Source organism: Jaculus jaculus, chromosome 9 (assembly GCF_020740685.1).
Source record: "Jaculus jaculus isolate mJacJac1 chromosome 9, mJacJac1.mat.Y.cur, whole genome shotgun sequence".
Lineage (NCBI taxonomy): Eukaryota > Metazoa > Chordata > Mammalia > Rodentia > Dipodidae > Jaculus > Jaculus jaculus.
In genome coordinates, this window is record NC_059110.1 from 36,760,864 (window position 1) to 36,774,493 (window position 13,630).

The 13,630-nt window shown below is 33.2% G+C and overlaps 1 protein-coding gene across 3 annotated transcripts in view; it reads right to left on the bottom strand.

Moving 5' to 3' along the window:
* Lama2 (laminin subunit alpha 2) overlaps nt 1-13,630 on the bottom strand; it is a 640,019-nt gene that overhangs the window by 241,844 nt on the left and 384,545 nt on the right. For all 3 annotated transcript variants that reach the window (XM_045157983.1, XM_045157982.1, XM_045157984.1), the window contains 2 exons: nt 9,178-9,291; nt 4,911-5,038 (listed from right to left, as the gene is read on the bottom strand). In XM_045157983.1, coding sequence (XP_045013918.1) covers nt 4,911-5,038; nt 9,178-9,291 — 242 coding nt within the window. The remainder of the gene's footprint in view (nt 1-4,910; nt 5,039-9,177; nt 9,292-13,630) is intronic.

The following is a 13,630-nucleotide window of genomic DNA, read 5'->3' on the forward strand; positions in this document are numbered from 1 at the left end:
TCAGAGTCTTGAACTGATGCTCTTCTCTCCCAGGAACCACCTGTCATTCAAATCTATTGTTGAGAATTTAAGCTTCCACTAATATAAAGAATTGATGTGATATGTCGAAACAAGATGTCTTTTTAAAATATTTGTGTTTGTGCCTGATATTCTTTAAACACTGTTAACTGAGCATTCACTCCTGGTTACTACAATTGCAGTTACAGTGGTGGCAGAAGATAATATACAAAAACAAAATAAAAGGAGATGTGAAATAAGTATGCTTAACCTCCAGTGCCTTCAGAATTTGGATTAATAAAAGTAGTATGGTAACTTGAAACTGACTGTGGTCCAATTGCACAACTAATTGTTGTGAGGCACAAAGCACAGATATTACTCTACTTCCTCAATTTCCTAGGTCATGACACCAAACAGTAAGGCAGACGAGAACAAAGATAGGGAGGGAAGGATGCTCCTGTTGGTATAAACTGTAAGGGCCTGCATATGCAAACAGCCTCTTTTAATAGCCCAGCCTACCTTTTATATATGCTGACTGACTGCTTGTATATATGTGCATATACTTGACCATATGTGTACATGGATACATATGCGAATCTATGCATGTGTGTTTTTGAATGCAATACAAATGTTTGATATGAATATCTTTATCCCAAAACATCAAATTGTCTCAGATATATTTGAATGTATATATGAATGCTTTTCCCGAAACATACTTCACAATTATAAGTGCTAATTTTTGTAATAATTCAATATATCCTTTTGACTGCTCCCTAAAATCAGTTCTAGAAGTGATCTGTTTGGAAAAAAATGTATCTTTCAGCTTTCCTGATGCACTCACAGAACTTTAATGATGGTGGCATGTAGGTCATGATGAGGCCTAACTCCCATCCACCACTGATGAAAACCTCTAATGATTTCAACATTCTATATTCAGCCACAACCTAAGTGTCCAAGGGAAGATACTAATTTATCTCATTCAGATCTTATTTAAAATATAATCTTTGTGATACCAAAAACTAAGAGAAAACACAACTTTGAAATAGTTACATTTCCATCTGTTTCACTACAGTAACAGTCAAGAATTTGAATATATAAATCAGCAAGATGAAAAGGCCAAGCAAACAGTGGACACTTTAGTTAATGAAGTTGATACATAACTATAATTTAAATATTATATGCTTGTCTGTATTTATACATCATAATAATTATAACAATCTATCTCTATCTCTCTACAGGTTTGATTTATTTAACAATATTATCTAAGAAATTTGGAGGCAAAATGCTTGTGATCTGTAAGATTTATGACCAGCAATAAATAGATAAATCACTAAAGTAAAACTATCACTGTGCCTCATACTTCACATGATAGTTGCAGCCATCATTAGCTATTTTTTTTTAATTTAGGCATAACCTGCAAAAATTCAGACCCATCTTCTGTAACCATTCAATTAATATCTCAGAGTACCCAGCTCAAATTAATTAATCAGTCATTTAAGAAAGATTTTTGTTAAGGATAGCTTCTTTACATCATGAAATGCTCAACCATTTATTGATTTTTTTTATCAAAACATTTAGATTATTAGCTTAAAATAGATTCTTTCATCACTATTGTGCAGCTAAATTACGATAATTTTACAAGTTGTTTTAAACTCTGAGTATACACTTTTACCATAAAAGTTGTAGGGTTTATGAACTCTGTCAATTATATATATTTGGTTTTTCGAGGTAGGGCCTCACCCTAGCCCAGGCTGACCTGGAATTCACTATGGTGTCTCAGGGTGGCCTTGAACTCACGATGATCCTCCTACCTCTGCCTCCTGAGTGCTGGGATTAAAGGCATGTGTCACCACACCTGGCACTCATTATATTTTTTGCTTATAAAAATACAATTATGCCTGGAATTAAAATTTGAAGTTGCTGACTAGTCTCAGCACAAATCTATTATTAAAGACAAAGTTATTGTTTAATAATTATTTAATATAATTTAAAGTATCTTAACATTTAATTATATCTGCTTAAGGTATTGTTATTAAAATATTGCTGTTTTCTTAGAACATTATTAAACCAAATTGGAATACATACATCTTGGGAATCATAGCAGACACCATTCTTACACCCTGGACCCCAATCCTTTTGGCACATATGGATGTAGCTTTAATGTTTCCTGTTTTTTTTTTTCTTTGTTTGTTTTTTGTTTTTTGTTTTTTGTCTTTTGTCTCAGGGAGAGCACAATTATAACCCATTATTAAAACAGGCACAAAGCAAATATAGAGGCAAAGACAGATCAGCAACTTCTCTCCCTGATATCTCTTCATTGTTTATGTGTAATTTTGTTCAAACTTGAAGGGAAATCAATACTATCTATACATTCATCAATTATTTAATTTTAGATATACTAGAATGGTATTCCCATGGCTCAAGGAATGGCTAGCATTGCTGAATTTATATCAGTTCAAATGCAGACAATATTTTGGTTGAGGAGACATGTAAGAGAATCTCCAGGTATAATTTATTTGCTTTTATTAGCACACATTAGTGTGAAATAATGATTTTCATATATACGTGGATGGTTTAGAGAATGCCAATGAGAGACAGCAAATGAGGAGGTCTTGCATTACATGAACTCTTCATGTGCACAAAAAGCAGAAAATTCAGTGTGATGTTATGTCCAACAATGGTCTGAGTAGTCATTATTTATAAAAGAATTTCCCATTTAATTCTCTTTTAGCCAATTTCCTTCTTGCCTTCCTTGTCTTTGACACCTTTAGTGGCCCAAGGATCTTCAGTTTATGTCTGCATAGGCTTATTTCAAAACTCTGGAAATAGTCTGATCACTAATATACATAAACTGATTTGTTCATTTTTTTCAGGGTCTTTCTAGAGAACCTAATTCACTAGGAAAATCAATTGTTTTTATGTTGTCTCTTAAAATGTGGTGGGTATTTTAAAAATAAGTCCTCAAGGTAGAGTGCAAAGGACTAGAAAGAAAGTCACTTAAACTTCAATTCACTGTTCATTATGTGTGGTTACTATTTTAGATGCTTTGTGGGGTTAAATTGTATAGTTCTCACAGAACCTCTATGAGAAGGTTAAACTATCAGTATTAATGATGAGTGAACTGAAGGGGTGTTTAAGTAACTTGTTCAAAATGTAGTTTGATATATGGACTCAGCCTTAAAAAACCAAATAATTAAGCCACTAGAAATTAAAATGGTGAAGCTATTTTCTACACTGAGTCTTTATTTTTTAGTCAATCAAAAGGAGATATTATGTCATATAGTGGGGCTATTTTTTGAAGATAAAATATACAAACATAGTGCTGGATATAGTAGCAAGTTTTTGTAAATATCAGTTCTTTGTCTGTTCCCAACAATGAGTAATGAGTAAAATTTTGAAGAGGAGGGAATTGGAGAGGAGGGTAAGATTGCTGAACAGTAGAAGACAGAGTTCCACCAAGGAATTTTTAACTTCATCACTGAATGACAGAATTCTTTGATTTAGACTTCTTAACTTACTTGTACTTGTACATGTACATGTTGGGTGAACATAATATCCTTGTGCCATTTTTTTGATCCAGCTTATATAGGGTGGCTCAGAAATCAAACCCAGGCGAGCCGGCTTGCAAGCAAGCACCTTTGACTGCTTAGCCATCTTCCCATCCCCAATTTTCTCTACAGTCTTGAGTGTTCAATACTCCTTGAATCTATTAATAAGGTAGTTTCAACCAGGAACATCTTGAGTAAGACCTCAGAATTTGTCCCATTTGATCAAATTTTCACATTAAAACTCTGAAACTGATAAATTTTACTTAAACCATTAAAAATTTATGTGTCACAAGCATTATTACAGCATTTGAATGTCACTGGAAAGTACATATTAAAAACTTTATTAAGCTTTAAACTTACCTTTAAGATGGTACTTGAAGGAAGAAATTTCCTTCATTTAAATTTATCATGAGATATAGAGATGTAATCCCATGGAACAGAATGTGTTTAGAATGTACAAGTTGCTGTCTTTAATACCCAGTACCATAAATTACAAAAACAAAATAAAATTTTATTTATTTACAACTGTTTGCTACAAAATTAATTTTTGTTTTAAATGTTATTCCCCATAAATTAACAATTTTGGTCTTAGGGTCTGTTTATTTAGATACAGCTATTCCTTGGAAGTGTGAATTTTAGTTATGGAATCAAAATATGGCCTTGAAGGTAAGAGGAAGAGTCAGTCAAGGTAGGTTTTGTCCCTTTCTCTTTCTTTTTCTCATTCTTCCTTCCTTCCTTCTTTCCTTCTTCCTTTCCTCTCTTTTGTTATTCTTTCTTTATTATTTTCTTTCTTTCTTTCTTTCTTTTTTGTTCCAACAAATTAGTGTTCTAAATGAACAACTGGAAAAATAAAAATTAAATGAAGTTTTCATTAACTGTTTTCAAGAGTGATATAGTTTATGCAAAATAAGATATCACTTATCATTCATAGTTCAGTACTCCTTGATGAAATAACTTACCATCATATATATATATATATATATATATATATATATATATATATATATGTGTGTGTGTGTGTGTGTGTGTGTGTGATATATTAACTATGTTTGAGATTATGTAATGATAATTCAGGAGAATAAAGATTAAATAAAATAAATCTATTTTTTGGAAACAGTTTAGAAATTCTATTTGAGGTCTATCTCTTAAATACTAAAGCATCCAGATTTAGATCCAAAATATCAAAACTACTTAAAAATAACACTAAAAACTTTACATTTAAAATTTTTAATTATCTTCTGGAAAAGTTCATTCATGCATTTGTTGTTCATTTGTGTATGACAAGTGAAAGGATATATTTGCTGCAAAAACTGCAGCTGTACACTCAGAAGCCAAACTCCTTAGGAAGGCAAATTTGTTACTCACTTATTGGATGGAATATTGAGTGGACAGGCACAGGGCTTGCAGTCTTCAGAGGTTCCTTGAGTAGGATCACCATAGAAACCAGGAAGACATTTATTGCAATAGGGACCACCTGTGTGATCCTTACAGTTCTGAGGAAGAAATGCACATCAGCGTATATTGATTTGGTCTCAAGCAGTACCACATTGCTAAAAATAGTCCCACAAACTTATTAGTACTCCCCACCAGGAACAGTCATTGTTCCACATGAAATAGCCAATTCTATAACAAGGAAATAGCACTGTAGGTTAATTTAATGTCTAGCTTATAAACTGAATCTAGTTTCAGCATATGTATACTGAATATGACAAATTAATTATGAAATTTTTTCATTATGAAAATTTTATTTCCTGTTTATTTTTTTCTTAAGGAAATATATATGATGTGTGCTTCTGTGTGTGTATACTAAGAGACCTTCATGACATAAGCTTAATAAGTACTGTAGATGATTCTAGGTAAAAAAAAATAGTTGTATACCGTAAAACATCTAGTTTAATTAGAACTATGGCTAATCACACACATCTTGGGACCATGCTCTCTGTGCTTAGACATTCATTTGCAACTTCGTAGACTGTGATGGCTTCAACAGTGCATTGCTTTCTTACATCCGTGAGCTGATTGATTCATAGTTAAATGTTAAAAATTGAAAGAAATTAAACATATATGTATATACACACACTCACATATATGACACTTCAAAGCACAGAATAAATTTCTCCAGCCATCTTCAGATTTTTCTGCCAATTTGTAATGTTTGGATTCATATGTTTTTCAATAATCAAAAGGAAATAATTTATATCTTGATTTGTTTATAATAATTAAAATATCTTATTAAGTATGGGCTTTATAAGAGTGTTATGTGTTCATAAAATTCATCAAGAATCTGATAAAAAATTCTGCAGGTCAGGCAAAGTAAATGTCTCTAAAACTTCTCACAGTATAAGTTCATAATTTATTGTGAAGCTTTGTCATTATATTAACATTAATTCAGCCTCCAATGGTACAGTAAAGAGTACATAAGTCCTATTAACATCATATGGCATGGATTCTTTATTACTGAAATGTATTTTAATTCAGTAAGGGCATATAATTATAATTTCCCTTTATGCAGAAAGAGTTCATTTGAATTTGGTTGTATGCTGCCTTTATTATATGATCAATAACTAAATTGGTGAAAAAATAACTAAGAAATTAACCTTCAACTGAGAGCAAAAAGTTATAAACCTGTGTGACCACTGGAATATATCAAGTTAATAAATTTCTGAGTATTATAGTATTATTTATTTTAATGTTTTTAAAGAGCAATTTCAATTGCATTTACTAAATGGATTTAACAAGACAAACATAAATAAGTGAAGATACAGTTTTGAACATAAGTTACTCATATTGCTTGGAGAAGTCAGATAGCTGTTGAAAAAAAATCTAAAGGGGAATTCGGTCACTAAACTCTAATGCTCCCATTTCATTTTGTGAAACAGAGGAACAAAATTGATAATCTGTAAAGTTTTAGAGCTCTGGAACACAATACTAAACTAATTAAGCATAAGTAAGTATGCATTTCTATGGTAATGGGAAATAGTTAAAAATAAGTTTCTCATTATTTAAAACTCTTTCCCAAATTTAATTAGCAAACATTGTAAAAGAGAATATATATTTAATTTTGCTACAAAAAGTATTAATTAGCACAATATTTAGGGAAATGCATTAATTTGAAGAAAACCTTTTCTACTCTGATTGTCTTCATGTTATTTCCCTTCACTATCCAACTTCACCTTAACTTTGCTATTATCAAATATTTACTAGTATTTTGAAAAAAACACCTTTACATAGTATCACATGGACACTGCAAATCACATCTAAGAAAACTTGTAGGTTTTCAAAAATAAAATTATGAAATTAATAATATCTTAACCAATTCAAAATAAAATGTACAAAAGTCAACAGAAAATCTTGGAATAATTTGCTTTTCTTCAACTACTGATTCAAAAGAGAAGTAAATGTAGTAGGTTTCTTATCCTTTCCAATTTTAAGCTTCATTATATCCACTTACAAAGAAGTCTGGACTTTGTTCTGAAAGCCCCCAAAAGTATTTCAGATATTTATTCAGATTTCATAGCCAAGCTAAACTAAACATCAACGTATCTATGAATGATAGGAATCATATTTATTGCTACTAAAATCTAACTATATAATAAAAAAAGGAAGATAAAATGAAAATTTGGTTGAACAATAAAAAAGGAAAAATGTTCTTGATTTGCAATATTCAAATATTTTTATCTTTGTGGATCATGTCACTTGATGTCCATGTGATTGAAAAGGGACATAAATACTGAGTTATTGATTCCATTCCAGATAAATGGGATGGAACATCTCCAGAAAATATCCTACATGGTTATCAATTTATTAATTAATGGGTAAACCCAGGGAAGAGGAGATTATTTCTCCATCACTAAGGTGCTCATTCTTTCCCCAAGAGTCTGCTGTCATTTGAAGGTGGATTCCTATTTATTGTTCTATCCATGAAACAGTCAATAAAGTGGGTTTTATCAGTAGTAGACCTTAAATATTCATGCTCCTTGCCCATTCTAGTTTTATGTTGTCTGACTTGTTTTAATTCTGGAGCAAAATGAGCTTATTCATGCTGAATGAAACTGTTCAGCTTTAAAATATATGGTTTCCATTCTATGAAACATCATCAAATAGACCATAAGTAGGATTGTATTTCATCCTAACTAATTATATTTGAGAAATAGCTCAGGAAATTATGACTTAGGTATTTGTGGCATATTTAGTTTTGCCTTTTTTAGGGTAACTAAAACAAATCCATGCTCATTTTGGGCCACATATTTCCCAATGTATTTTAATAAAGTATTTAAAGTTAATTCAATATTTTCCCAAGTTACATTTTAAAAGACTGTGCTATAATTAAAATGAAAACCACTTAGTATTTTTATTTGTAAAAATGTCATTTTCCAAAAAATCTACTGATCCACAAATTAAGGCTATCATACTTTACACGACAATGCAATTAAACATCGTCTAATATAGAGAAAACAGAAAATGCATCAATGAACGTAAATGCCAAATTACATTGAGACAAAAGCCATGATTTTTCATTTTGGATTTTTCCCAGAAGCATTTAAGTAGAAGAGAAAGGGGGAAAATGAGCACAAGAACATTATGAGTTACAGATAACAGTGTCTGCCTTGAATTCTGCAGGGAAATGAGAGTATGATATCCTCCTAAATTGGCACTGTTTCAAATTGTGTTTCTGCAAGACTAATGAAATGAGAAGTGTTGTTTCAAGCTTCATGCCATGTCAGACAATATAAAACTAACATGCCCTTGAGTTAATCAGAATGGTCTATTCAGAGTAATTCTCCAGTCCTATGGTGTCTTCGCAGGATAGAAAGTGCTTTGCATTTTGTAGTGCTTCTCTGGTTAACAATATAGAATATTGTGAGCTAAATGAAAGTACAAACACATCTATGATGTTGCTAATATTAACTCCATCATAATGAAAAGGCAGCAGTTGGCCTAAAACTCTCTTATTAGTGGCCCACTTTGTTGAAGGGGGAACAACTCTGCTGAGTATGAAAACACATATATTATATATTTAATATTTTTAAATGTATGAATGGTATTTTTATTTAGTTAAATACTGAAAATAAGAAAAATATTAAGCAGTATGTTCATGTTTTCAAAAGGAAAAAAATCCTGAATTATAAAAAGTGAACTATGTTTATTACAATGGTTATGTTTTATATTATATTATATTATATTATATTATATTATATTATATTATATTATATTATATTATGGGAATATAAATCACTTTCTCCTTTCAAACAGTCTATTTTTGGTAAATTTATGGACAGGAGAGAAGTCATATATCTTCACTGTGGATATACATTCCCGTTATACATGCTTTATAATGGTATCTCTGATCCTAATACACTTTGAGGACTAGTTAGAATAAACAAATTCTTACAGATTTAGAGGAGATCACATATGAAATAAGATCCTTCATTCCAAATCAGTTCATTATAAAGGAGGGAAATTGTGGGACCAACACATGGTGTGCCCATGACTAAGTTTCTACTTCATTTTGAAAAAAAAAAAAAAAAGATGTTTGATGCCTCACTGCTTGTCCCATATATCTAAAGGTATCAAATGAATTTGAGTGAATTTCAGCCTTGATGCCCAGCATTCCGAGGGGAAAAGCGCATACCAGACACTCTCCAGTGATGTCATTACAGGAGTCTGCGTGACCGAAGCACTGGCAGGGTTCACAGATGCCACCAAAAATAGTGCCATTAACTCTTCTGTGGTGAGGCCAACAAGACTGAAAGAAAGAGAAGGTTCCAGTCAGTGTTCTGTATTTAGATTAAAAAGTAGCTTCTTTTTTGTCTTGTTCCTTACAAAATAAAATAACTTAGGCAGCAAACTCAGCAAATGTGCTTTTCAAAACATAGCCATTATTGAAACATTGCTACTGCGCTATTACTCCTGACATCCGGCCTTCATACTGACCTTAGTATTATTGGCAGGTATGAGATTAGAGGAAGCATTAGCTTGGTGTCTCTTCTGAAATAGTAAAATAAAGCAGAGATATAAAGAATTGAAATGTGAGAGTCACAAAGTATGAAGCACAGACAGGAAAAAAGAAGGAAAGATATTGGAAAAAAATAAGAAGCCAGAACAAAAGGATTCTCAGAAAATCTTAGCCTAGAGTGCCCACTGCCATCGTAAGCAATTTCAGTCCTCTGGGATACAATTCTTTTCCCACATACTAACTGCCTTTAACTCTTTCATTATCAGCAAACCTCTGAAATTGTTTGAAAGGCATTCCTATCTTCCCTCTCCCACTGCTCCCTCTTACATTTCATACCATACATGAGGACATGTACACATATATAATTCATATATTTCATCTAAATTCCTTCCATCCCATTATGCTTTCTCAAATTTGCACAAAATAGCTTATCATTTATTTAGCATATATTGCTTAAATAGATGATTTATGTTACTCTACTATAGGTTTACTTATACACCATTGATTTTTAGAATGTGAAAAAAAATGATGTAAAATTGGAATACCAATTACAATGGGATGTTGGGCCTGAGGTGACCCTGAGCTAGTGCCTGTTCAAGTCCACCACCACCCTTCATTAAGTCTTCCTTAAGTGGAGACTTTGGCAGACTAGATTGGATGTAAAATAATTGCAAGGCAAACATTGCTGCCCTCTGTGAACTTAAGATCCCCTCAGGTTGCAATTGCAACTTGTGGGTTATTTACTATATTTCTAGATGGAAAAATACAACATCATATGTCATAAAAAAGCCTTTCTTCTAGTTGAAATTGGAAACAAGAGTGACCCACTAAAGTAATAAAGTATATGGAATTGTGTTGTGTATTGTTGGAAATGTTCTTTCTGCCTCAGGATGTGAGGAATCTTCAATTTGAACAACAATAACAAATGTTAAAAAAAGTTTTTCAGGTATTTCTTATATCGAAAAAGAAAATAAAATTAACTTTAAGGAGTAAAGAAAAGCAGGTGCCCATTAAAGTAAAACTGCTCTTGTCATCAAATTCCAAGACAATTCTGATGGACAATTTTATGACTGAATTTTACCCAACCTATTATCACAACTTGACCTACTTGATTCCTCTCCCAGTCAAATGCTTTCTTCTTCCAACCCCTCTGCCACTACACTTCCCGAATTTCCACCTTTCCCATTACCGTCTTTCTTCATTGAGTCTACCTGTCATTGTTAGCACCCCTTTGAGTTGGGCTTGATTATTTCCTCTTTCTATTATACTTTTTCTTAGGTATTTTCTTAGGCCCACATTTGATGCCTTCCAAGTGAGTACAAACCCGACGGTGTGACTACTCCAGGGTCTGCATATCTCAGCTATATGTTGACATATGCTTCACATACTTCCAAGCCTGATTTCTTAAATACTTTAATTTTCTGAGACAGATACAGACAGAGAGAAAGAGGCATATGGGGAAACATAAAAAAAAAAATGGGCACTTCAAGACCTCCTGCCACTGCAAACAAACCCGAGGCATATGCATCACTTTGTGCATCTGGCCTTGTGTGGATACTGAGGAATTGAACCCAGGCCATTAGGCTTTGCAAACAAGCACATTTATTTGCTGAGCCATCTCAACAGCCACTGATATTTCTTTTTTTTAAAAAAAAAAGTTATGACAGAGAGATAAAATTGGTGTGCCAGGGCAACTGACGCATGCCACCTGACATGCATGCACGACCTTGTGCATGCCTCACCACATGCATAGGGCTTATGTGGGATCTGGTTAGTCAAACGTGGGTCCTTAGCATTTGCAGGCAAGGCCCTTAATTGCTAAGTCCTCATTCCAGCCACTAAAAAAAATAATAATTATGGGCTGGAGAGATGGCTAAGTGGGTAAGGTGCTTGCTTGCAAAAGCTAAGGACCCAGGTTGGATTCCTAGTACCCACATAAAGCCAGATTCACAAGATGGCACATGCATCTGGATTTCATTTGCAGTGGCTGGAGGCCCTGAAATGCCCATGCTCTCTATCTGCCTTTTTCTTTCTCTCTCTCTCTCAAATAAATCAATAAAATATATTTATCTAATTGTGAGCAGAGAGAAAAAGAGAGACAGTATGAGCACACCAGTTTCCCTACAATTGCAAATGTACTCCAGATACATGTGCCACTTTGTGCATTGGGCTTTACATGAGTACTAATTAATTGAACCCAGGCTGTCAGGTTTTGCAAACAAGTGCTTTTAACTGTGGAGTCGTCTTTCCAGCCCACAAGCCTGATATTTCTAAAATTGATTCTTGATTCTTCTTCCGTATGCTCAACTATTCATTTCTGTTGGTCCCAATTCAAGCAATGGCATTTTAAGCTATTTTGCAATTTTTTTTAAAATCAGAGTAGCCTCCTGGGTTGCTCCAAGACTGCCAGGCTGACCCTTTTTTTCATTTATTTATTTGAGAGTGACAGACACAGAGAGAAAGGGAGAGAGAGAGAGAGAAAGAGAGAATGGACATGCCAGGGCTTCCAGCCATTGCAAACGAATTCCAGATGCATGCACCCCTTGTGCATCTGGCCAACGTGTGTCCTGGGGAATCAAGCCTTGAACAGGGGTCCTTAGGCTTCACAGGCTCAACCATTAAACCATCTCTCTAGCCCCCTATTTTGCAAATTTTCAAACTACTAGCTTAAGACTCATTCCTAATGTCTTTGTTTCTTTCATCCTTCCTCTAGTATACAGTCTTAGTAAGTCTAAGGGTTCAACTATGTAGATAGATAGTTGATAGATAGATAGATAGATAGATAGATAGATAGATAGATAGATAGATAGATAGATAGATAGATGATAGATAGATAGATACATAGACAGATGGATAGATGACAGATAAATAGAGGATACAAAATGTGCCCAGTATCTTTAAATTCCCCTGCATTTTCCTCAAGTACAATCACCACTGATGTCGTTTAGTACAGTGGCATATTAGCTGTTTCCTTCCTGCCATTCATGAACTCTGATAACCTGTATTTCATATATAGTCATAATAAAACTTTCCAAAATAATTTTGTAACTCAAATCATGTTACTATTTTGCTTAAATATCTTGAATCATTTTCTATGATACTTATAAGTAAAGCACAATTTTTATTGTATAAGTGTAGGTACCTCCTCCAATCACATCCTGGAGACTTTTCCTCCTCGTTAGGAAGTTTCCGCTATATTTGCCTTCTATCACCACCTGGCATACTCCCAGCTTTGTGTCATCTCCTCTCCACCTCTTTGTACATAGCTGTGCCTAGCATCCTTTAACAGTCCATTTAATGCCACTACCTCATAATGCCTATCCTGACAAACTTTTAGAGTAGATTCTCCAGTTTTTGCACACCCACTTTTTCCCCACTTTATTATTATATATCCATTCTGAGAACCTCCATCATCATACTCAGTGTCAGCTAATATTTTAGGGACCACATCTGTCATATGCATCACCTTATTCTTTACATGTTGGTCTTGATTATATCAAAATATATGCTCATCAAATATTGTGGGCTAAATGAAAGTAAAAATATGTCTATAATGTTGTTAATATTAAACTCTGTCATATAGAAAAGATAACATTTGGTCTAAAACTATCTTATTAGTGGCCCATTTTGCTTCCACTTCCTCATTTGACAAGTAAAATAGATTACAATAATATTAGAGATATATGAAAAAATTTAAAATTAATCATAGAAATTTGGAAAATATCAAGTATAAATGTGGGTAAAAAAGAACAACATTCTAAATTAACATTGTGACCAGATATAAAGTGAGAGATAATGACTTTAATTATGTCATTATCTGATCATCTTTGAGCAGAGCATTCTCATCAAGCCAGTTAAGACAGTATTGCTTTTGTGGTTTGCCCAGCCTTTATAGAGTTCCAGGATAGCAAACTTAGAGTGATACGCCTTATGAAGTGAGCTCATTTTATCAAGTAAACAAAACAGTAAGGTACAGAGCTAGACCCTAATGAGTCTAGGAGCAGGAAATTTTTTAAGAATTGAAGGGTTAAAAGGTAAAAGTAATGATGAAAGAGGAACACTAGGATTTCAACACTCATTTTACCATAAGTGCTTTTGTAGATTCCAAGTAATATAATCAACTGTTCCT